This window comes from Acipenser ruthenus, chromosome 7 (assembly GCF_902713425.1).
Source record: "Acipenser ruthenus chromosome 7, fAciRut3.2 maternal haplotype, whole genome shotgun sequence".
Taxonomy (NCBI): domain Eukaryota; kingdom Metazoa; phylum Chordata; class Actinopteri; order Acipenseriformes; family Acipenseridae; genus Acipenser; species Acipenser ruthenus.
In genome coordinates, this window is record NC_081195.1 from 10062842 (window position 1) to 10087052 (window position 24211).

At 40.3% G+C, this 24211-nt stretch overlaps 3 protein-coding genes across 4 annotated transcripts; 1 reads left to right on the top strand and 2 right to left on the bottom strand.

The window, feature by feature from the left end:
• Positions 1-656: 656 nt before the first annotated feature.
• On the bottom strand, positions 657-4895 carry LOC117415152 (MARVEL domain-containing protein 1). The gene has a single exon (XM_034025139.3). It carries the CDS (start codon positions 4746-4748, stop codon positions 4242-4244), a length of 507 nt encoding a protein of 168 aa, XP_033881030.1. The 5' UTR covers positions 4749-4895; the 3' UTR covers positions 657-4241.
• A 4429-nt stretch (positions 4896-9324) lies between these two features.
• On the top strand, positions 9325-13285 carry avpi1 (arginine vasopressin induced 1). Its single transcript, XM_034025458.3, has 3 exons — positions 9325-9641; positions 11032-11406; positions 12117-13285. Exons 2-3 carry the CDS (start codon positions 11093-11095, stop codon positions 12337-12339), a joined length of 537 nt encoding a protein of 178 aa, XP_033881349.3. The 5' UTR covers positions 9325-9641; positions 11032-11092; the 3' UTR covers positions 12340-13285.
• A 795-nt stretch (positions 13286-14080) lies between these two features.
• On the bottom strand, positions 14081-23371 carry LOC117414671 (phosphatidylinositol 4-kinase type 2-alpha). Of its 2 annotated transcripts, none has more exons than XM_034024437.3 (9): positions 22700-23371; positions 20327-20527; positions 20007-20228; positions 18583-18736; positions 17978-18039; positions 17363-17462; positions 17135-17268; positions 16957-17016; positions 14081-16446 (listed from the first exon to the last, which is right to left on the bottom strand). In XM_034024437.3, the coding sequence occupies exons 1-9, from the start codon at positions 23036-23038 to the stop codon at positions 16285-16287; spliced, it is 1434 nt and encodes a 477-aa protein (XP_033880328.1). In that variant the 5' UTR covers positions 23039-23371; the 3' UTR covers positions 14081-16284. The 2 variants fall into 2 exon arrangements, with proteins under 2 accessions (XP_033880328.1, XP_033880329.1); XM_034024438.3 differs by having other exon boundaries at positions 20097-20228; positions 22700-23366.
• Between the last annotated feature and the right edge of the window lie 840 nt (positions 23372-24211).

Genomic DNA, 24211 nt, shown 5'->3' on the forward strand with positions numbered 1-24211 from the left:
AATTTTGTATTTATGTTGTATTTTGTGAACCTTTACTATGGCTTTCTTTGTTTATTTTTAATATTCTAGTGTGCATTGCATTTAAATTTAACTTTTTCATGTACAAATAAGGTTTGAATGAATTACTGAACCTAGAAAAAGTAGAAATGTTTTAATAGTTCATACCTAGGTATGGTGCAGCTGTGTTTGTCCACACAATATTCTGGTTGGTACACAACGAGGCTGATCTCATCTAAAATCCTGGCCAAGAAAAGAATGCACTGAATAAACATGAGACCCTTTCACAAGCTATATTCCCTGTTCTTGATTATGAAGCTGTCATTTGCAGGAATGCATCATTAAGCAGTCTGCAAAGGCAATGAGGTTAACTACTCCTTGGCAAGGTCTGTGCTGAACTGTGGTCCCAGGTCTCATCACTACATCATATACCAGCAACTGGATTGGCCTCTATGAATGACAGAAGGTTGCCTCCCCATACATAACTGGCTGTAAATAACAAAGTCAATGAATGTAGAGAGCTGGAAAACTGCCTTATTACATGTAAAGCAATTTCTATTAATGCAACATACCATGTAGTTAATAGTAATGTGCAAAACCAAACTGAACACATATAAAGCAATTGAAAAACATGTCAATGTAAAATATATTTTTTATGTGTCCAAAACTACTTTTTTCAGCTATTTTTAAAAATATTTCATGCATTAATATTACGGTTATTTACATTCAATCAACATGGGATTTTGGCATAGCAAACAGTTCCCCCACTTGGCTAAATGTACAAATTGCAGGACAGATATTAACATTATAATTTTCTGCACACCTTTTCTTTTGATTCTTGTATTCACTTTTAGTATATCAGTATTTGTAATGTAATTCTGCATTGTATTAACACAATTATTATGAGCACAATTTTATCAAACTTTGCAAGCATATTTGTTACAAGCTGTGAATGTAAATATTGATCTGGAAGTGTTTCTGTTTTTTACCTGAAGTATATTCTCACTGCCTTTCCTTTTTAATAATTTACGACCGATTACTGATGAAAAACAGATTCAACAAGCATGACAAAAGCATACATACAGTATTCCAGTCAGCTGTAAATACAAATTAAAGCTGGCAGAATAACCACAGCCATTATTAAAGTTTTCCAACAGTAGAAGTATGGCAAAGTGTAATAAAGCACAGTAGGCATAGATAGGCATTGTAAAGCCCAGAGAGGTATGGCAAATAAAAAACATGGCAAACTATGGGAAAAGCATAGGAAAACTGCTAAATTACTGTGGTAATCTGTTATAAGGACATATGCACAGTACATCAATTTCAGGAGAGTGCTTCTTAAGTTGTTATCCAAACCAGTCGTGTAAAAATAGGCCACCACAATCGAATAGCTCCAGTAACAAAAGAATGTCCTTACCAAGTTTCATCACAATAAGCTGCTCTAGATATACATATGTATATAAAAATATAAGTAAAACATATGTATAGACCAATGGATGTCTCCATGCATCCCCAGATTCCACTAAATGAAGCACAGGAGATCTTGATTTAATTGTGATTTTTTTAATTATTAGAATTCTACTTAAGGTAACACAGAAAACAGTCTTGGATTCAATATGACAACAGCTCAACATCAATACAAAAGAGGTTTGAAAACAGGTGAGTTGCATTGTAGTTGTGTCAATGTCATTAAAGCTCTATTAAAAGGAATCAGTCAATTAATTATTCAAAGTGTTTACTAGGACAATAGAATGGGAATATTTATATGGGAATATCAAACGGGTTGATTCTTTCATAGTTCTTACAATGAGCCTTTCACTGAGCTGAACATTTTCCTTAACAACCAACGACTGAGTATGCATGTTATTTTCTCACTGAGACTGATTCAAACAAAGAGTAAGCTTTATCAAGAACTCCAGCACACAAGTATACCATTCTATTATATCAATTCAATTCAAAGATTGGAATTTCTGAGCTCTAAAAATACAAAACAAAACCTGTGCTGTTTTAGATAATTAGTAAGAAAGTATTCTGAGTAAGGTAACGTAATTGGCCATTAATGCCCCATAACCATAAACCAGCACAGGTTGTCATTTTTTTGGTAGACCAAAATATAAATACACACACAATAATGTAGTCAAAGACAGTGACAAAAAGATGCAAAGCCACTCTATCACCAATCTCCAGGTCAGCTCATATTGTCAGTGTTTAGCTAAATGTATGGCAGAGCTGTGACAGTCAGATTACTGTACTTCCTAGACTAATGAAGCTGCTCTTTAAGTTATACTCATAGAATGCTTGGTAAGACACCACAGGCTAGCAGTTTCATAATTAGATAATCTTCCCATTTCAAATCCTGGGTCATATCTTGACGCACATGTAGTGATTCACGTAGAGCTAAATGAATAATAAAAGCAAACTCATTGGTGGGTCTGCAGACATCTTGTGTGGTGTCATAATCTTCCATGACTAGCTGGGCAGGTGTGTTGGTGCGCTGAACCTAGAGAGATATTCTTCTGGGATTAGGTTACTACAGTCTGGAGAAATACAGATTTACATTGGGAAAGGTTGGTGCTAGTTTTACTAATATAACTCTGCTGGCACACAGTGATATCAGCTTTGCACAAAACTGAGATCCTTAGTGGCAACACCTAATTAACAATAATCGGGTCTATGGTGGGAGGCAAGTTATTGAAGCTGCAGGGCAGGAGTTTAAGCAGCTGTATCCAGAGGGGTAATTTCTCTGCTGAATCGTCAGTTTCGTCACATTAAAAGCCTCAGCGTCAGCTACATTTATAATTGTGAGCCATTTATAAAGTGAGAGAGAAGGAGAGAGAGAGCTTTTGATTTATCTGGAACCTCTTGGTGTGTAGCTGGAATAAATACAATAAGCATGCTGTCAGAGGAGAATATCCTTCCTTCATAGAATCAGCATACTTTAATTCCAATGGCAAACTGATCGCTGGCTTGTATTGGTCTTCAGTCAGAAGTAGTAGTCTGGTTTTGTGAAAGGTTTGCAAGGTTGTTTTGCATGGATCCAATGCAGGAATGTGGCTGAGAGTCCTGTCCATTTGTCTTTCTGCCCTTTACGTTTGTGTGGACATGATAAGCTCAAAGTCCAAGAAAAAAAACAGGTTTGCTAATGTAACACTGAACACATTTTCCAGGAGTGAAATGTTTAGCCAGGATAGCTCCCTTGGGATCCCCTTACTGTAAAAGCACAAAGCTTTAATGGGATCAGCAGATGGGCATGGTGAATTAGTCGGATTCTCTTCCACCCAGCCCTAAAGAGCAATCACAGAGCTGCTCAGACCACTCACTGCTTTTCTTATGGTGGACTCTTTGAAATGGTTTCATGTAGAGAAAGGCCCTCAGCCTCGCCACACATATTTAGTCTACAATCAACATGATCTTTTTTTCACACAAAAACACTAACTGCAAAATACAAATCTGCCAGCTAGTTGAAACTGAAGTTTAAATACAGCTTGTGACACTTCATGGTGTGATTTATATGTTCACACTCATCAGTAATTTAGGAAAACAGCCATACTAGTGCTGCATGCCTTCACATTCTGTGTGTCCAGATTGACATGTACTGACAGCAAAGGGCACTGCCTCGGCTTGCAGTGCTGGAATGAACTAGTAAGAGTAGTTTTTATGAGCCTTTTTTTGTCATTTAATTCTTAAATGTCTCTTTTTTAGAAAAATAAGAATTGTTTTTTTGCAGCAGTGTCTGCTAGGCTTTTGTTGACAGATTCCTTGCCATACACTGAATAAAATTCTGTGGTAATAATACTATGTGTATGCACTGATAAAACATACAGAATATTAGTTTGGCTAATGATTGACTAACGAATTTACCACATTGTTTTCCAGAAAATTTTACAATATCTCCTGCTAATTATTCAGGACTATATTACTTAAACATTATTTTAATATTTATATCAATTTTAAGACATTTGCAGATTTTCTTTACAGACTTTACAAACTAAAGTTAAAATTATTTTCAGACAAAAATGTATTCAGCATGTTTTATTTTCTTATTAAAAAAAAAAAGATCATTCAGACATTTTAATTAGCAAACCTGTATGCACTTGAACAAAGCCTCCACCTTAAGAAAAGCAGCAAATATTTGTTTTTTCTTTTAAAAAATGCCAACAGTGCAAAGACAGGAAAACAAGCGCCTTTTTTGCTAAATTAGTTTCCTTTGGAATGCTAAACCTCCCCTCCTTCCTGTAATTGTTTTAAGTCGCAACCAAAGTCTGTTTTCCCCTGCACTTCCTGTAGGAACAGTAAATACCGGAGAGTAGATAGGTGGCAGCACAGAGACCGGAGAACACTGTGGCTGACAGGTACGCCTTGTACAGGCAGTGGTGTCTGTACTGCTCCAAATTGCAGAAACTGTTCTTCCGCGTCTTGTAGATCATAATGCCCAAGGCTGCAAAGTAAAGCACAGCGGCCAAAAGGTCATGCACTGTGTTGCTTAGCAACCATCTGTCTCCACCCAAAAGGGGGACCAAGTCTTGCTTATCCAGGAGGGTGAGGACGTAAAGGGCCAGGGTCAGGAGCCAGAAGAAGACAGACACAAAGAGAACAAAGTGAACAGAGCCCTCATACTTGTTGGCAGCGATGGTTGCCCAGAGCACGGCTCCGAGCAGGATCTGCAGTAGCCTCAGGACTCCAATGAAGCTCTTCAGGAACACCCTGTTCACACGCAGGCTGCTCCGCTGTCTCTGCTGCTCGGGGGACATATCCCTGCTGGTTGCCTTTCAGTTTCCAGAAGCAAAAAAAAAAAAACCTGGAGAGGTCTGATTTTGAATGTGAGGGTTTTGAAATCTTGATTTCGTGTTTTTCGTTTCTTCTGTGGCCAGTAAACTCCCATTTCCTCCTCCCTTGTCTCTGTTTTCAAGAAGTGGTGGGTGGGTGGGTGTGTGTGTGGAGAGGAAGAGGGAGGCCGTCTTGAAATTTGAATCCTTCTCCTCCTCCTCTAAGGGAAGACTTCCCTTTTTTTTCTTTGCTAAATATCTTCCACAAATTCCTCTCTCTGCCTCGTGTTTCTCTTCAATGCTGTCTCCACAAAAACTTAACTACAGACAAAACAGCTCTTGCTACTGGTAAGCATGAGAGCACTGTTTCAATCCCAGACCCTTTTCTATTCTGTTTCTCCTGTCCTTTATTCATTACAGATCCAAGTTGCTTAGCTGAAACTATAGGACTGCCATCAATACACACAGAGAAATGTATATATATATATATACAGTGCCTTGCGAAAGTATTCGGCCCCCTTGAACTTTGCGACCTTTTGCCACATTTCAGGCTTCAAACATAAAGATATGAAACTGTAATTTTTTGTGAAGAATCAACAACAAGTGGGACACAATCATGAAGTGGAACGAAATTTATTGGATATTTCAAACTTTTTTAACAAATAAAAAACTGAAAAATTGGGCGTGCAAAATTATTCAGCCCCCTTAAGTTAATACTTTGTAGCGCCACCTTTTGCTGCGATTGCTGTAAGTCGCTTCGGGTATGTCTCTATCAGTTTTGCACATCGAGAGACTGAAATTTTTGCCCATTCCTCCTTGCAAAACAGCTCGAGCTCAGTGAGGTTGGATGGAGAGCATTTGTGAACAGCAGTTTTCAGTTCTTTCCACAGATTCTCGATTGGATTCAGGTCTGGACTTTGACCTGACCATTCTAACACCTGGATATGTTTATTTGTGAACCATTCCATTGTAGATTTTGCTTTATGTTTTGGATCATTGTCTTGTTGGAAGACAAATCTCCGTCCCAGTCTCAGGTCTTTTGCAGACTCCATCAGGTTTTCTTCCAGAATGGTCCTGTATTTGGCTCCATCCATCTTCCCATCAATTTTAACCATCTTCCCTGTCCCTGCTAAAGAAAAGCAGGCCCAAACCATGATGCTGCCACTACCATGTTTGACAGTGGGGATGGTGTGTTCAGGGTGATGAGCTGTGTTGCTTTTACGCCAAACATAAAGTTTTGCATTGTTGCCAAAAAGTTCGATTTTGGTTTCATCTGACCAGAGCACCTTCTTCCACATGTTTGGTGTGTCTCCCAGGTGGCTTGTGGCAAACTGTAAACGACACTTTTTATGGATATCTTTAAGAAATGGCTTTCTTCTTGCCACTCTTCCATAAAGACCAGATTTGTGCAGTATACGACTGATTGTTGTCCTATGGACAGAGTCTCCCACCTCAGCTGTAGATCTCTGCAGTTCATCCAGAGTGATCATGGGCCTCTTGGCTGCATCTCTGATCAGTCTTCTCCTTGTATGAGCTGAAAGTTTAGAGGGACGGCCAGGTCTTGGTAGATTTGCAGTGGTCTGATACTCCTTCCATTTCAATATTATCGCTTGCACAGTGCTCCTTGGGATGTTTAAAGCTTGGGAAATCTTTTTGTACCCAAATCCGGCTTTAAACTTCTCCACAACAGTATCTCGGACCTGCCTGGTGTGTTCCTTGTTCTTCATGATGCTCTCTGCGCTTTAAACAGACCTCTGAGACTATCACAGTGCAGGTGCATTTATACGGAGACTTGATTACACACAGGTGGATTCTATTTATCATCATTAGTCATTTAGGTCAACATTGGATCATTCAGAGATCCTCACTGAACTTCTGGAGAGAGTTTGCTGCACTGAAAGTAAAGGGGCTGAATAATTTTGCACGCCCAATTTTTCAGTTTTTTATTTGTTAAAAAAGTTTGAAATATCCAATAAATTTCGTTCCACTTCATGATTGTGTCCCAATTGTTGTTGATTCTTCACAAAAAATTACAGTTTCATATCTTTATGTTTGAAGCCTGAAATGTGGCAAAAGGTCGCAAAGTTCAAGGGGGCCGAATACTTTCGCAAGGCACTGTATATATATATATATATATATATATATAAAATGTGCAAAAGAAATAATGGGACACAGGAATTAAAATTTAACTAATTGTCGTGATTCTTACCTTGTTATTTAGTAATGAAACATAACAAAATAGCAATGTCTGCGTCTTGGAAAGAGAATTTAACACAAATCTTAAAGTCTGATGACTAAAAGGAGATGGTGCATATATTCAGTGCAACAAAAAGATTCAAAATGGGTTATTTGGTCACAATACTAAACCTCCACCAATGAGACTTTAGAGAGATATGGGCTTTCAGTACAGATCTGCATTGAAACCGTTACACGTCACGCCCATCTGAACAGGATTTCCTGTGGGAGGAAGCTGATATCAAAATAACGTTCTGTTGCCTCAAGCTGGTTGATGGTAGCCTATATCTGGTAAATTACGTAAATACCAGAGTTTTGACTCAGTGCTCTTACTAATGGTGTTAATCCTTTTACGATGTTCTGCTAATCAAAGTGACGGAATAATAAAACTCGTTTACACTTTTCAAATGAAGTGGTTCCGTGTATAATGGCTCTTCTGCAGTTAAATATTTCCAAACATTTCCATTCGGCTAACTAATAAACATGAATGAATTTGGGAATTGCGTGATCCTGTCACTTCAATGCTGAGGATACTTCTGCTATCATTATTATTGAAGCAGCAGTTTTGTTTTGTTTTTAGCCCTGGTAGAAACACAGTACCAGAGACACAGTTGGAATAATCAGGTACATTGAGTTTGGTCAGACTGCAAGAACCTCTACAGGCAGGCATATATTGGCCAGCCACCAGCTCATCCCTCAGCACAGGGACTGCATTGACGAATGAATGGCACAGTTTGCAGAAAACCATAATGGGAAAGCATGACAAATGAAGCTTGCAGACATGTGCAGCAAACTGTGACAAGCAACAGATGTGCTACAGTGGCCCAAATCATAGAAACTTGAAGACCATAACAGGATCTCTGCGGTGCTACCCTACAGTCAGATTAACAGTTTGAATGTAGTATAAGGTAAAGCTGTAATAAAATGACATCAATTAACAAGCTCTAAAGGTATGTTGAGGGCCAGTCTATCAGTTATAATTCAATTAATTTGGGTCTTCAAGCCTCTATATTACTGAATCTCAAGTCTTTACACTTCCATTAACTGTCTCTAAACAGCTTATTTTTCTTGTTAGCCTTGCATGATTCTGATATTTCAGTTTAAACAGAAAATGAAACTTATGGAATGACAGGTAAGTTACCCCTTCATCAGGGCAAGCAGAAAGAAGGTCACTAACTGCTGATGGAAATTGATTCTGGCATACAGACCACTAACTCAGCACCGGACAACATGAATTCAACTGCAAATGTAAACGACTCATTACAGCGTCACATTTAATCCCAGACTGAATCTCATGGTTTAGGTGTCTAAAGTCTTTCCTGAGTCAATGCGCTCTAGATTTGTCTGGACAGTCCTGGAATGTAACACTTTTACCCTAACGGCTGGTCTAGTTTGTCACATAACATTGCCACAAATTTAGCAGTGGATTTGGGTTCCACATCCAAACCACTAATCAAATAGGTTTTGTCAATATCTTCTTAATTTTGCAATGATGGCTTATTTATTTTTTGTATAATATTTGTGATGCATTTTGACTTTTATAGCTACAACTGATGCTGGCCTTGTGGGCTTCCTGATTTCTGATATCATTGTTATCACCACATTCGGTCAATTCTGACTTGAATTTCATTGGCTTCATATTTTATTATTAGTTTATTTGGGAGACACCTTTTATTCATATCTGCTATCCATTTTGCATTGCAACCCAGAGCATAAACCAATGCGCTTCCAATAACCTGGCGTGTCTTTTGTTAAGTCTAAAGTAAAGCAAAGGTCTGAGCTGTTGTAGGGATCTTATATGGTTTTGTGTTACCGGGACACACAATTCCTTTCTAGTGACGTCTTATTTGGGGTTAAGGTTTGCCCTTCAGTTAACTTTGTTTTTATTTATTTAAGATTTGTATTACATTTGGTTCTACACAGTTCATAAATTAGTTAAATATCTGCGTGATAACACTGGGTATAATGGCTATATCTGGTGCATCACTTTTCTACTGTGTGTATTTTCAGATGCATATCCACACTCCTCACATCATGAAATAAACAAATACATAAATGAACGCACGTCATGTTTTCTCCATGCTCCGATTCACATTGTGTTACTCTATTAAACAGTGAAATATTCTTCTGTATTGGTTTTAGTTTGTGACGGCGAATCGACATAACAAACAAACGCAACACTTGAATAACAATCTCTTTGCATTGAGCTCACAGCCCGGGGCACTGACGTCAATCGTGGATTACAGTGTTCAGCCACGTGGACATGCAGCTCTTAACGCCCATGTGTGCCTGTGATTGTACAGAACAAGTCCCTGCCCTGCAGTAGGGAGGAGAACGGACAGCCTGTGATTCGGATTGGTTAGATGGGTTCTCTGATTGGACTGCAAAACATACAGCTTTCTGCAGTGTGATTATGATTGAAGAGTTGCACCAAATGACACCGAGAAAGGGAGGTAGACAAAAGAATGGGCAGGTCTACAAACTAAAGTGAGGCAGATCAAATTCTTTGTGCACAAGCTGTTGTTTTATGCGAAGGGTCTGCTGAAAACAAACTGGAACCTGAGATCGTGGCGAATTGAATTTCATCGTCGTATTTAATGTTGTAGTAAATGGTGATGCTAACCTTTTTTACTTTGAAATAGGGTAAGAAAAATTATTGCATTTGTTGTGTATTTTAATATACAGTATCCTGCAATCTGTTCGTATGCGCTGTAAATTAGTCTAAATATTGAATTTGTTGCTACAGCAGGTAATGTGTGGCTGAATGTGTACCGATCGTTTAATCCACAAAAAGATCATTCATTTTTTTTTTAAATGCTCGCTCTCACACACACACACACAGTTATTACAAATTAATTGGATACAGTAGGTGGATTGATTGTGCCAACTAAATTGTCCATATATCTCTGGCAATGCGGCTACAACTGGTACTCATGTTACATTGATACAAGACAAGTTATACAAGGTACAGTACACTATTCGAATAAGGTCTGGTATGTCACGCAAAGTCCTAGTTTATATTTCCGTATTGTCATTCATAGTTTTGGAAGAGCCCCCATGGCTACTTTGTGGCGCGCTGTCACAAGAGGCATTTTCTGTACAAGAGTGATGGGTAACATAAGTATAAGCTTCCCCACATTGGATTGCACGGTGACCCTTAGAGGGTCATTCTTGCTAGAGGGTGCAATGGTAATTCAGTCGTTCACCGGGCGGTTTAACTACATAGCTCTCAAAACATTAACTAACAATGTTTGCTGGTTTTGAACTAGTAAATATGGGTCAAAATGAGCTCCAGACTGCACACCTTAATTCAGATAATCTTCAGCAGTGAGTTTGAAAGAAGTGTTTAGAAAATCAGTGGTCTTTAGGGTGATGTAAGCAAACGGACACGAGACAACAAACAGAATGTTACCCGTTTATATATAACATGTTATCTGATTCAACGACGATGCTAAACCCGTGCAGCTGGGACTGCAGAAAACGGATAATGTCATCCTTGATCATTTGTCATGCTGATTGAAACAGTGACGTTTCAGGGATATTTATATAGACACAAACAGACACTACTGAAGGTAGTTCCATTGAGGTATTTACATTGTAAAGACGGTGGAGAGTGGTGTGTTTGAGTTAGTCTTACTGTGTTGATGTTGTGTTTGAGAAAACTGGCTAGTTTCAATCGTGTACCAGCAACAAACAAACAAAAACAAATCTGACCAGTGCTTTCTATTATAGAATCACACAAAGTACTTTGACACATTCCTCTAAATTAATACCTTGGCTACTTTTTAGTAACACTCAGTGATTAAGTATTTAAAACTATGAATTTGCGAAAATGACGAATTTTGGCTGAACACAACTCTTCTGTAGTTCACCTTCAAATGGGAACCTTACTTTGTGCCACCTGGTGGTCAGTTATTCTAAAAACACTTTTTTAAAAGGAAGGTTACTGTAAATCTGTAATGCTGTTTAGAATGTTGTGGTTCACCATCTCTAAGAGTCCTACCTTCTCATACCTTCTCATCCCTTCCCCCAGTTTCTGTGCAGGAGTCCCTGGAAAGGGTGTGAACGCAAGGCTGCAGGTCGTACACTCCACGATGGAAGCTCCTGCTCCTGCCCAGCCCACAGTAGAGGGCCCTTCTGATTTCTGGAGGCGGTCGGGGGGGTGTCGGAGGCGGAAAGCTGCCTCCCCAAACATCTTCCAGGGGGTAAACCTGCGACAGCTGCAGTGCCTCTTCCGGAGGTCAGGGGACCAGCGAGCAGAGCAGAGGGCAGAGCTGGTGTGGGAGCACGGTGATGAGAGCGAGCTGGCTCAGGCGCTGATCGGACTGAGGCGAGGGAGGAGTCGCAGGCACAGGACTGGCCGGGGTGCTCTGGGACCGGTCTGGCTCAAAACTTTTGGGAAGATGAGGTACAGTATGTCAAGTCCAAGCTGGAGCTGGATTGTCATAGGAAACTAAAATAGTGGGAACGGCTATGTGGCCTTTTTATCATGAGTTTACTGACTGCTCTATAGTTTAAAATGCTTTCCTGTTAAAAATGTACTGACGGTACGCATTTGCATCTTAAAGAACAATGTCAAAGTCCCCATTTTTCTTTAATGGTCCGCATATGCATGAGTTATGCAAACCCATTTATAATGCATCTTTCTCAAAACTTGCACTTCCAAGCTGCCAAATTGATGATTAATGCCCTGCCCCTGGATGTATGGAATGGTTTTCTTTTGTTTCAAACAGAAGACATTTTCCACCAGGTACAGCACATAAAACAACAGCCAAAAGTGGAAAAGCAGTCATAGGACATGACAATGATACTCGGCAGTAGTCAAATTCAGATCCATGTCACATGCTGAGTGATTCACAAGAACTTGCAATTTGCTTATTTTTTATTTCAAAATACCTTTTCAATATTTGGCTGCTGGGTCCTAATTCTACGTTGAGATCTTTTGACTTCTTTAATGACTACAGCACTTTTTATCTGATATTTGTAGCAGCTCATTGTCACAGAAGACACAATCTCTCCCCGTGTCTTGGTTTTAATTAAAACCAGTGCATCTCTGGGTATCAGTGGACCTGTGTTGGTAGTACATTGATTAAAACAATATTTGCTTTTTATTTCCAGAATCAATGAAGGTGATACAGAAGTGGATGATGATTATGATTCAGAGGCTGATTCCAGCAGCACTGACACAACTATAGACGCCCAGTGTGATGCACTGACTGACAGAGAGGCCGACAGCGAGCAGGACTCAAACCAGCAAGCAAGCTCACCCCGGAGGAGGAGCACTGGGAAGCAGGAAACAGAGCGGGACCCTGAGCGATACCTCCATCGCATCCTGCATTAACGACGATGGCAGGAGCACACAAGCACACTACAGATCCACAGCTGCCCAGTGTCCCGACTGATTAATACTACTATGACTTGGTCAGCATAGACCATTACAGTGAATTTAACAGCAAAATGTCTTTTTTTTTTTAACAAAGGAAAGCCTTCGCTTTTATTATTACACTATATATTATCCCTCTTTCATCACACCATTCCAGATTTCTAAAACAGCATCAAAAAGGTTTTAACTGTGATTTTTTATATAGAAAGGTATATATAAATTTAGCTGCCAAGTTTGTCAAACATCTGTCACTCTTTTAGCAAGATACTCGTGCCCTAGCTACTACTTGCAGCAATATGCAGGTTATCAATTACAGGGTGAATTTTCTTGCAGGAGAGGAAACACTACAATATCACAGATATGAATATAACTGTCCCTGAACGGAGCTGCTATGTAAAACACTACTTGTAGTCCACTGCCTCAGGTGACACGACTGATCAAAGTAACCTGAGAAAGAGGAGGGGAGCATTTCATTTTCAAAGATGGGCTAACGCTGCTTTTAAAACAAATTACCTATGAGGGACACAGACATAGAAAACATTTTTGAGTTCCTAAAAACTGTTTTCTTGTAGGAAGTCGGTGTGCTGACTGACCCTTCCTCACAAGTGCTTTTTTTGGTTTGTTTCAACGAATAGATGTATAGAAATATTTGAAAGTTAGAAAATTAAAAGGTCACCATATTTGTTTTTTGTCTGTCTTTCCAAAAGTCCACAAAACTAAATTCAATGTAGTCATATTTTTCAGACCACAAATACTGGTTAAGAACACATATTGTAATATGTATTGGTCTAAATAAAAACTGTACCTGTCTTATGTATATCAAGCAAAATACTTGTTATTTATTTGATTTGTAATGAATAACTATGTTGATAAAAAGCTAGTGATTAAACTAAATTTGAGTGTTTGTATTTCGCATTATTTTCAAAATTCACTCTAATTAAATACTTAAATTGTAGGTCCTTGGCCATTTCACATTAGACCCTCCTTCCTAAAGTGCATCTGACTGAATGTGGCATCAACATTCTTGACTGTACTTGGAAGCTCGTTATCGCTTCAACAAAGTGCATCACTGCTCCCTCTTGTGGATAATAAAAGAACACAGTACAAAGGACTGTTCTCAATTTAAGTTTTCGGAAAGGGGAAATGAACACTTGATTCAATTTGCTGCGTTTTCAAGTTTGGAATGTGTTTGGTAAACCAAAAATGCAGTTAGGCATGTCATAAACTTTAATAAATATGGATAATTTTTATAGTCTCCACTAGTGGAATGCAACAGGTTTTTTAGTACCTTATTTATATTGTTGAAAATCTTAATTGCAATTTATCCGTACTTACCAGGACCTGTGACAAGAGATTCCTTCTGTTTTAATCTGTAACATTTTCTTTCACCTTCAAGTTTTCCAACAATAAAGACTGAGGCCGATTTTCTAAATGAAGACCCCACCTTACCTGGGTCTGCTTTTACTGATTGGGACACCCGATCTAGGGGAGGGTGTCTGCCATTTAAATCATGTGGCATGAAGGGTGGCCAGCACACTGCCTGTTGGTATTATTTCATTCAGTCAACTTCATGATAGTTATCAAGCTACCTGCTGGCATTCATTATTCTCTTCATGCAACACATGCATTCAACGTCAAATATGGATTCGCCACACACAGACCTCAACACCATTGAGAGTTAAGAATGAAAGACAGTTGATTCCGTTATAAGTATTTCTTTCATTAAATACATTACATACAAATTATACAGTGCATTGTCAGAACAGTACGTCTCAGGTCAGTTTGGTAGCTACAGCAGTACAGTTTGGTAAACAATAAGATTTTAATCACAATCAAAATATTCACCTGCAACAAAGTCTGCAGCAAGGGGACTAACAGGAACCCAATGCTTTCATCCACACGGTCCTGTCAACTCCCCCTCACACTATAATAGACCATTTCAGACCAACCCCCTAACTTCCCCAATGGCCTTCTATGGACCATTCCAGTCTTTGTTTAATGGGTTACCTGTAAGAATAACAATGGCTAGTAGAATTGATGCAGAGCGCGCATAAAAGCAGATCTGTTTACTATTCTTAGGTAATCCATTACACATTTGCAAAGCACAAACATCTTTGCAAAGATTCCCGAAAGCATGGAGGACAGATGAATCACCATGAACTCGGCAGTCCCATAACCAAGGGAGGACCTACTGTGTACTAACTCAATCTCCTATTCCCCTTGCTGCCGAAAGGCGTGTCAGATGCATGCACACAGCTTGTACATCTCAGTCGTGTAATAAGAGCGTGCGTACATACCGCCCAGGAAATAGAAAAGACACAGATCATGCCACAGCCTGAGCCTGGAGGCAGACACTTTGCAGTCTACGCTCTGGAGTCGAGCTCTGTACTGTGTAGTGCGTTGGTTTTTATTTAAGTGCGTAATACAGCAGTTGCTAGTTACTTCTCTGAATCTGGAGTTTCTGATAAGGTATGGAAGCAGCTACAGGTCCAATTGGAAAGCTCATTGTATCACTCCAGTTCATTCATTAAAAAAGAAGTATCCCTCCTCCTCCCCTTCAGTGAAGCTTTTCCCATTACACTGCATTTTCTCTCTGGACAAAATGTTTCAGGTCCTACCTTTAGCAGCTCTAAGGTTACACAGTCGCAGGCTTCACAGATGTGGCCCTCAAACCATTTTATCAGAGGAATCATTTAGGTGGACAGCATGGGAGAACAGGGGACTACCTATGTGGACGGAACTTGCAGCAGCATGCATTTCCTGTTACAGGAAGTACTGTCTTGCTCTCTTGTTAAGAATCTGAAAAACTGGAGTTACTTTTAAATAATTAAAATTCTAAATATTTGTGCTGTCAGGTTTAATGCTTTCCATGGAAAACCTTTAAGAAACTGTTCTGAGTGGGAGTCTCAGCAAACCTGAGACAAAGTTAAAGTAAAAAATAAAACACAGAAAAGGAAATAGTGCTTTTGTCTGAGCCTCTTTTGCACAAGGGTTGATGTCCTTTCCAATTCTAATGTTTAGCGTTTTCTCCAATTTTTCACATAGCAGTGATCTTGTTCTAAAGTTTAATACTTTTCAGAATTTCTTTTGACTGCATTGATTTTTTTAGCCCAGCAGATTGTAGTAACTTCAGTAAACAAGTGAAAAATGAAAAGCTGTAGCACAGAAAAGGAAATTAGACAAAAACAAAGATGACATTTCTACCAATTCAATTCTGATCCAGTACAAAGCTGAGCTGTCAGGCACAGAGGGATAAGCAGACAACCACAGAGAGAGCTGGAGGATTTAGTGAGAGGCTGATCCGAAGAGGGAAGTAGGCTTTGGGTCCAGATTCTGGAAAAACAGCTTTTGGGAGAAATTGGAACCTTTTCATCAAATATGTTTGTTATCCTAAACCATCCAAGCTTTAGTTCACTCTAAGCTGTAGTCCCCTACCCTGGTCCCAGGAAGCCTGTAGTGCTCATGCTCCTCTGTGACAGTACTGGAAGGAGGCCGAGTATCTCTGGTACCTGCCCTCTATCCCAAACCACCACCATCATCTCATCTCCTGCCTCCCAGCGGAACGCCAAGCAGGGGGATCAGCGTGTGGGTTCCAATAGCAAAGTACTTGGAATGTAAATGGGTTCTGAATGGCAGCTCTGCAGAGTGTGATGACAGCAAGAGGGAAAAGCCTTCCATTGTACCATAGCTGTACATTTTCTCTTCTTCTGAGATAGAGAGAAAGGAAGGGGTCCCGGATAGTCAGAATATATGTTCCCCCGGTGTCCCTCAATAAGGGAAATAATGTAGAATATGCTCAGATGAGAGGCATGATAAGGCCTGCAGACGCCTTCTCTCCCTGCCTCTCTCTCTCTCACTCAAAACGGTCCCCAATGGAAGGGAGGCTATCACCCACCCCAAGCTCTACCACCATGTGAAGAAGGGCCGTCGGCTCTGGAAGCTCTGGGTGTACGACTCGCTGTTGGTGCGCTGCTGCGCCCGTGCGGTCTCCACGATCACTGACGGCATCTGGACCAGCTGCAGGGGGGTCTTCTCGTCCTTCAGCGCCTGGCTGAGGTTGAGGATCTGAAACAGAACGTCAAGGCCTCAATCTTACCAGCCTACTTCTCCCAGACTGCAGTTATTGTATTGGGTATTGTGGGTTAACAACTGAGCAGACTTGAAAAGAGGTGTTAAAAACCATGTTTACCTTTCAATAGACTTTATTTTCACTTTTACACAGTTGAAGCCCATTTATCCTGCCCTAAAGGTTTATGTGGGAAACTATCATATCTACACAAAACAAGAAGGCCCTTATGATCTAAAAGTTGCTAATCAAAAACCCTTGCCTTCATCTCTAGTCACAAGTGGGTTCATTATATAGAGACCCATAGCCAGTCACTGCAGTTAAGAGATGCAGCTGTTTGTGTGTTTGAAGAGATTACAATTAGTTCTTCGAAAGTAATCAACCACACAAGCAGGATTGGAAGCCCTGGACCTAAATATGTGTACTGTAAACTCAGTAACCTTTCCAGCTCTCTGTACAGTCAATGGGTCTCATTGTTAAGTGAATGTGAAGTGTTAAACTGAACGCACCTGCCCCCTCATAACTGCAATCTGTTTATGGAACTGTCCCCTGTCGAAGCCTGGATCTTTCTGAAAAACAAATGGTAGCAGTGTGAAAAAGCTGTACAAGACAGCTACTCATTGATCAGGCTTTTAACAAACATTTAGAAAATGGTCACACCCCCCGCCCCTCCCCATCTCTTTTCACCTTGAACAGCTCGTAGAGGTCCTCCTCCAGGTCCTTGATGAAGTTCGGGTCAGAGATTTTTGGCAGGACCAGGTCTTTAATCTCCTGGGAGAAGGGGACCTTGGCCTGAGCCAGCCAGGCCCAATAAAACGGGTCTGCAATAGGAAGAAGAAAAGTGTAATCGCTGGTGCCAGAGAAGTAGCAGACACCTGGTATTAAAACAGGTACAGAAAGTGGTGCTGTACTCACAGGCTCTCCAGGAGTCAGGGTGTTTGAGTGGGAATGCTAAACCGTTGTCTATTGCGGCTAGTTTGATAATTGGCTCCTTAACCAATACCCAGTCTGTGTCCTAGAGGAAAAAATTAAATAAATCCACTTAAACAGGGATCAAAGAAAACATGGATAAAAGAACATCCAACGTCCCTAGACAAACCTGAATGCATTGCAGATTTCTGAGCAGAAATGTAATTAAAACCAAATTTATACTTAAAGAACAAAAAACAGTAATATTTAGAATAAAGTTTTGGTACAGTTTTGGTTAAATGCTTATAGTTAAAGGCTTTTTTATTTATTATTTATTTTTTTATCTTTCTATACAGCATTCTATAACATTGGTTATGGAAAATCCTCCCCTGAAGGTCTATGCCACAGTGGTCAAAAGGCTGATGGTGCCACCCTCCTCAGCCCAAAAAAAGCCACTTGTTTAATGTTAAAGAATGTGTAGTTTGAAAGCATCTCTGGATGATTTCACCGCTTTACAAGACAGAGATAAAGAGCCTGCAGGGAGGTGATTCAAGGGGATATTCAATGTGCCACACACAGCACAGCATGCGATGAGTGACAGATAATCATGCACTCTCTCACCCTGGAGCCACCGCTGTCCATTGGGCAGTCATACTTTAGAAGCCAGTTATCATTCCCTCGATCTGCAAAGGGAAAGGACAAGAGAAACCACAAATCATGATTTAAGAGCTAGACTATTTCTTGCCTAATGTATTTTTTTTGTTGTTTTAAATTAATGTTATTCTTAATCAAGAGTTCCAGTTTAGCAACATGAACATAATAATCTGGGCTATACTCTTGATCTGAAGCCACAGAATACAAATGTGAAGGATGGTTTGTTACTGTGTCAAAAGCTTAACGTTTCCACACTGCACGCTAAGCTGTCCTTGCATGATTACCACAGCAATTTTGGTGCCGGAGCAATAACATAATTTTCAACGATTCTATTCTTTTTGCATTATTGATGAGAAAATGTACCACCCAGTAACACTAATTTATGGATGTTGGAGCTAAAAATAAAATTCCATCACTGTTAATTTTGGAGATGAAAAAAATAAATCTGGTATCAAATAATGTATTGAATTTGGATGCCGTCATGTCCATCATTTTGTAATTTGTGAGAATCTGCATGCGATTCCCTTGAAGTACACAATCTGAATTTACAACCCTACTCCCCTGATCCTCACCTGTATTCCTGATGATGAAATCCAGCACCACCAATCTTTCAAACTGCAGCTGCAGCTGCCGATTGGTGTTCTCTGGTAGCGGCTCAGCCTCAAAGCGGCGAAGCCAATAGTCTGCATCTTTGTAACCTTCAACAAACAACTGGAATGAACCGACCTGCAAAAAAGAAGAAAATACTGTATATGGTCATTCCATCCCAACTGGACACAGCAGAGAATTGGTTATCGGCATTTCATATATTTTCATTGAAAACATTCAGAATGTTGAGACCAGGATCTCGGCTTATGAGATGCATGCCCCAGACAATTGGAGGACTAGCCCCCTCCACAGATATATTACATCTTCCAATGAGTAAAGCATGGATTAACATGTCAGGAGTGGTGTAGCAATGTACCGAGTGGCTTACAAGATGCAGCTTGCAGGATGGAGGCCTAAGCAAGTATTTCAGTTTGCAACCAACAACTTTTTACTTTAAAATGACAAAGAAAAAAGAAAACAACAAGAACTCTGGAACTTACTATTTATATGGTCATTCTGTGTCAAATCAACCAAAATCCAGGAAAATCCCTGCCTCAAGATTTTGCTTATATTTTGCAGAGTGGAAGATACAGGTCAGTTATGAAACCAGGCCTTTTGGGGGGGGGGGGGGGGTCATACTTGAAACGTGTCTCATTTTGGAGTGATTTTGAGGATCTAAAAAATGATATTTAGAATGTCAGTAGCCCTATGAATGCTTCTGTACAGTTAGCCAAGAAATAAGAGGTCAACAGTACCTCTGTAGCCCTATGACAAACCACTTGCATATAAAGATTACACATTTTATGGTTTTAGTTTTATGGTTTTATTTATTTATACACGTTTTATGGTTTCTCTTGGTTTAAACTCAAACTATTTGCTAATATTGTATAACCCAAAACAACATAAATGTGTGTTGTTCATATTTGTAAATTTATTAAACTGTGAAGGAGACAGATTACCATGTCAATTATTTTGCCACAAGTCCTTCAAATCCTCATCTATATGCCCACCAAAGGTCAGTTTGTTAACTCGTGTCCCACAAGGGGTTTCAGCCCTTCAAAGATGGGGCCATTTTCAAAACTTTCATCCTGAAGTCTTTGTGGGGTCATTAAATCAGTAAAGTAGGTAGACAGTAGCAGAGCTGCATACAGAAAGTCAGTTAAATTATGAGCACACCCAAGCAATTTGAAAGTGATACCTCTTCTACTTTAGAAGGAACATGCACTCATAAATCACATCATTTTTAGATCCTCAAAATCACTCCAAAATGAGATGAGTTTTTTTTCTTTCACACACGGTCAGAAAAACAATGCCTGTGAATTATTGAAATGGGGAGGAACACTGTTTCTTCGAAGTGAGAATAAAATGTATATGGATAGTAAATAAAACACCTTTGCAATTCCCTCACCACTAGTTCACTGCAGGTCAATCTAAACCTTCTCAGTAATTGTTCACCATCCAGACCCCCGTCGGCCGTCACAGGCAGTCCGAGCCCTACCTTGGGTGGGAGACCTATTCTGTGGAATCGCTGCCCCACTTTTGGCACTTTCTCCAGAGCAAGCCTCTTTCCCCTGGACTTCACTCTGTCAATGGCGCTGTAGTTAAAGGTCTCACTGGCCAGGTACACAACCTGTGGATGTGTTAGAGAAAAGGAACACTGTGAGCGCTGAAGATCCACATACAGGAGAGGAACGAGTAGCGGCGAGCAGGTGTTGCTGCAGGCTGTACCTTGGTCCTGGGGACGATGTTGAGCTCCAGCTTCTGGTCCACAAGGCTGGCCCCAGCCTCAGACATGTAGCCCTGATTCAGCACCAGGCAGTCCCTCCCAAAGCAGCATGGGCAACACAGTTTCTGAAGCCACTTGGTCCACTTGGGGTTGAGCTGGCCATAGGGCTCCTCGTTCTTGGGCTTGAACACTCCAATGATCTTCTACTGGCAGAAAAGGGGAAGGAGGTGGGGGTAGAGAAAAGGGTGGAAAGTAAAAGGGAACGGGAAAAGAAATGGGATAGAATAAGTGTTTCATAATATATGATATAATCAGCCATTTAAAGTACAAAAAGGGCCCAATGTATCACTAGCATGTATCACTAGCATGACCCTGTGGCACACAAACAGCTCCCACGCTCAGTAAAACCAATCCTATTCAGCCCTATTGGGGAGCTGTCCATGCCTCTCTATAGCAGACTGTGTCACTGCAGCACTAATGAAAGGAAATTGGAAAGGTTTGCAACATGTTAAGTTCATAAGATTAGTGTAAGTGGACTCACATGACTAGAAATAAAATTTCATGAAGCCAAACCAAGACAGACTCCTGCTTTGTAATCACTTCAACAGCAACCCCGTCCCCTTGACTGACCAGTATGATGGTTAGATATACAGTATACAGAATCCCTTTTAAAGCATAGTCACAGGGGAGAAACCTGCTGTTTGTGTATTCATATCAGTTTTATTAGAAATGTATCATGAGAGGACATCATCTCTTTTTAAAGATAATCATATACATCTGTCTAGTTTAAATACTTTAGTCACTAACCCTGGGTTAACAGAAGTGAAGAGCCCTGTCCTCCCTTTAAAAAAACAAAACAATAAAATAGATGGTCTCTTCAAAGACTTTCAGTTTCATTCCAGTTTGCTTTGTGTGTGAGGCTTTCTGTGAAGGGATTTTTTATAAAACAAATTACAAATAGCTTCCTTTGCCACAGTGCTCCTTTACTGTATCCTCACTTCAGTTAAAAAACTGAAACACATCAAACCTTTATTCACTATAACTGGCTCCTTTAGGCTCACAATAGCTTGTCTGTGTTACTAACACAATGGACCATGAGTGGAACATATTTGTGCCGGTCAGTTTACGGCCAGTTCCATGGACATGTGGGCACCCAGGAATTCCCCAAGCTGGCGCTCCCCCTGACTCTAACAGAGCGCATATTGACTCATCGTTGACTACAATGTGTCATCCCTGAGAAACGGGGTTCAAATGCAAAGCTGTCAGGTCATTCACAGGAGTCTGGAACATTCCTGTGCCATCTCACTGAAATGGAAAAGCCTTAACTGCCCCCTTTCTCTGAATGTTTTTAAAGTGTAAAGTGTAGCTATTCAAGGGCCGGATCATTTGTAATTGAATATGTTTGTTCTGTATTTCACATGACATGACAGCCAAATGCTAAACATTTGCAGAATATACCGAGATGCTGTACCAGGGTAAAGATACGATGGGGGTGAATACAGAAAGGATGAGGTTTTTTGACCAAAACAGAAGGTTAATTTATCACTCAAAAACGTGTACGTGAGGAAAGTAGATCAACAGCCAGCTCAACATTTTAGCGTTTCACTTTAACATTGCTCACTTAAAAATCAGCTAATGCATCTCTACCATTCACGATTTTATATTATATATATATATATATACATATATATATATATATATATATATATATATATATATATATATAAAGTGATTAATCTGAAATGATTTTGATTAAGTAAGCAAAACTTAAGAAAACTCTCCAGAAATTGCACTCCTCCCAAACACTAATGACAACTCTAACTATAGCCCTCGTGACTTGCAATTTAGCAATTGCAATACCTTCTGCAGTTACAACATGCATGACATGGATTTCAAAGATGATGTTCTGCGCATGCAATGTTTTTTAAACTGTCAAGGGTTCAAACTGCATCGACAAAAACAAGCCACGTATTGAGGTGTGGAAAGGAAAGGCACTATGGTCTGACGACAATCGATATCTCTAATCTGACACTACCTATACATCTGCACAACACTCCAATTATTGCACAGCAATCAATCAAATCTTGTTTTATCCCGTCCCAGCCCAAGATAATTACAGCAATACTATAGAAAAAAAACATGCGAGCCCTCCGTTACGCAGTGGCTAAACACTTGACTGCAATGACACATATAAAAAATCACGTCACTAAAACTTTGAATTGTTTTGTTGGGAAGAATAAACAGAGATATGCTAGTAGCATACGTGGACAGAACAACCTAGTCTCGTCTGGAGTCAATAATTTGTTTTTATGGATAGATATACAAATACTGTACACCACATGAACACAAATGTTTATTTAACAATGATTTCTCACCCCCTGCAAATCTTTTACAAAGTAGCTGCCGCTTGAACCTTGGTATATTCTTTCGGGGAAAATTTCGGCCTCAATTGCCAATTCTGCTTTTTTGATGATCTCCTTGAACTCGGGGTCCTCCGGAAACTCGTTTCTATGCGGATCCCGGGGTGAGCCACCTCGGTCCCGGTCCAGAAGGGGCTGTCGCTCCCGGCTCTGTCCCGGACTTCCTGCGGGGACTCGCACAACAGAACCGGGCATGCCTGCAAATCCAGCCCGAGGACTTGCAGGCCCAGTCGGACCATAATTAAAATCTGGCTGATCCCTAAGCGGGGAAACTAGCGGGCTCGTCTCATCCATCACGGGTAGGAGAAGAGGGAGAGAAGGGAGAGAAAATTGCAGAAAGCAGTGTCTTGGTGACTTGTTTCAGCCTGCGTTGTGAATCGAGGCAGCTGACTGTCAGCTTCCTGGAGTCCCGCCCACAGTTGCGATTCGTTGTAAAAACTGCTCATTTTACAATAAGCACTGCCCATTGCGCACAGATCAGAGGCAGGGAAAGATCAAAGTCGATCGTTAGGTGGAGAAGAACATATTTGTTCCTGCTGTGGTTCTCGCAGGCCATTGGCATCCAACTATGCCAAAAAGAAGTCTTGACAAAAGGATGTAACACTTTTACACGTTACAAAGATATCCGCAAAGCACTATGTAACCTAAAACAAATTCCAAACGCACGTAGGTACTGTGATCCAATGATATACATGCTTCACGTTCATGACGTCATTCATGGGGTTTCCATGCGGGGCAATTTACAGGTGAAATGGCGATGCGCGTGCACGTTTGGGAGAGTTAGTCGTGTAAATCAAGTTTGTGGCCGAAAAAAACTGCCAGAGAAAGCTAGGATAAATCTCATTTACTTGTGTAAATGTTGAAACACGGTTTTATGGTTAACAGTGGTGTAGTTCACCTTAATGATAAATAATGTCTTGGCTGTCATGTATATCTCTTGTGGGTTTACATTTAAAGCCACTTGCCATGAACTGCGCCGTTATGCCCTTGTTATGGTATTAAAGCAGAATACCCTGTTTGAGAATACCCTTGCTGTAGAAACTACGCTAAAGTTAAACACGAAGAGTTTACTGCTTAGAGCTGCTTACTATGTATATTACTGAATTGCCTTGCTTTTGATCACAGCTATGTCCAAAGACAACGCGTGTCCGCCCTCCATTAAAATCGCTGGAGCGAGGAGGAAACCCGGGCATTGATAAGTATAGTTAGTAACTTAGATGTGTTGAGCCAGCTCAATTGCCCAAAACAGCATAACAAGCATTAGTGCCACAAGCTAGGGACACATTTTTAAAAAAAAATTGAAACCGTCCTACCTGCAGGAACGATTGTAAGTCGCCCTGGATAAGGGCGTCTGCTAAAAATAAATAATAATAATAACGAGCAAGGAGGTGCCGTTCGGGAGGAGAGGGACGGTCCCGCAGAGCAATGTTTTTTGCTTCAGTTACATCTGGCATAGCTATGTACGTG

Bases quoted from the DNA above. Each gene is read 5' to 3' on its own strand.
- LOC117415152 (XM_034025139.3), bottom strand. From the start codon at position 4,748: ATGTCCCCCGAGCAGCAGAGACAGCGGAGCAGCCTGCGTGTGAACAGG.
- avpi1 (XM_034025458.3), top strand. From the start codon at position 11,093: ATGGAAGCTCCTGCTCCTGCCCAGCCCACAGTAGAGGGCCCTTCTGAT. The intron at 11,407-12,116 runs GTACAGTATGTC...TTTTATTTCCAG, and splicing joins AAAACTTTTGGGAAGATGAG to AATCAATGAAGGTGATACAG.
- LOC117414671 (XM_034024437.3), bottom strand. From the start codon at position 23,038: ATGGATGAGACGAGCCCGCTAGTTTCCCCGCTTAGGGATCAGCCAGAT. The intron at 18,737-20,006 runs GTGAGGGAATTG...TCTTTTTTGCAG, and splicing joins TGACCTGCAGTGAACTAGTG to GTCGGTTCATTCCAGTTGTT. The intron at 18,040-18,582 runs GTGAGGATCAGG...TTCCCTTTGCAG, and splicing joins TTTCATCATCAGGAATACAG to ATCGAGGGAATGATAACTGG.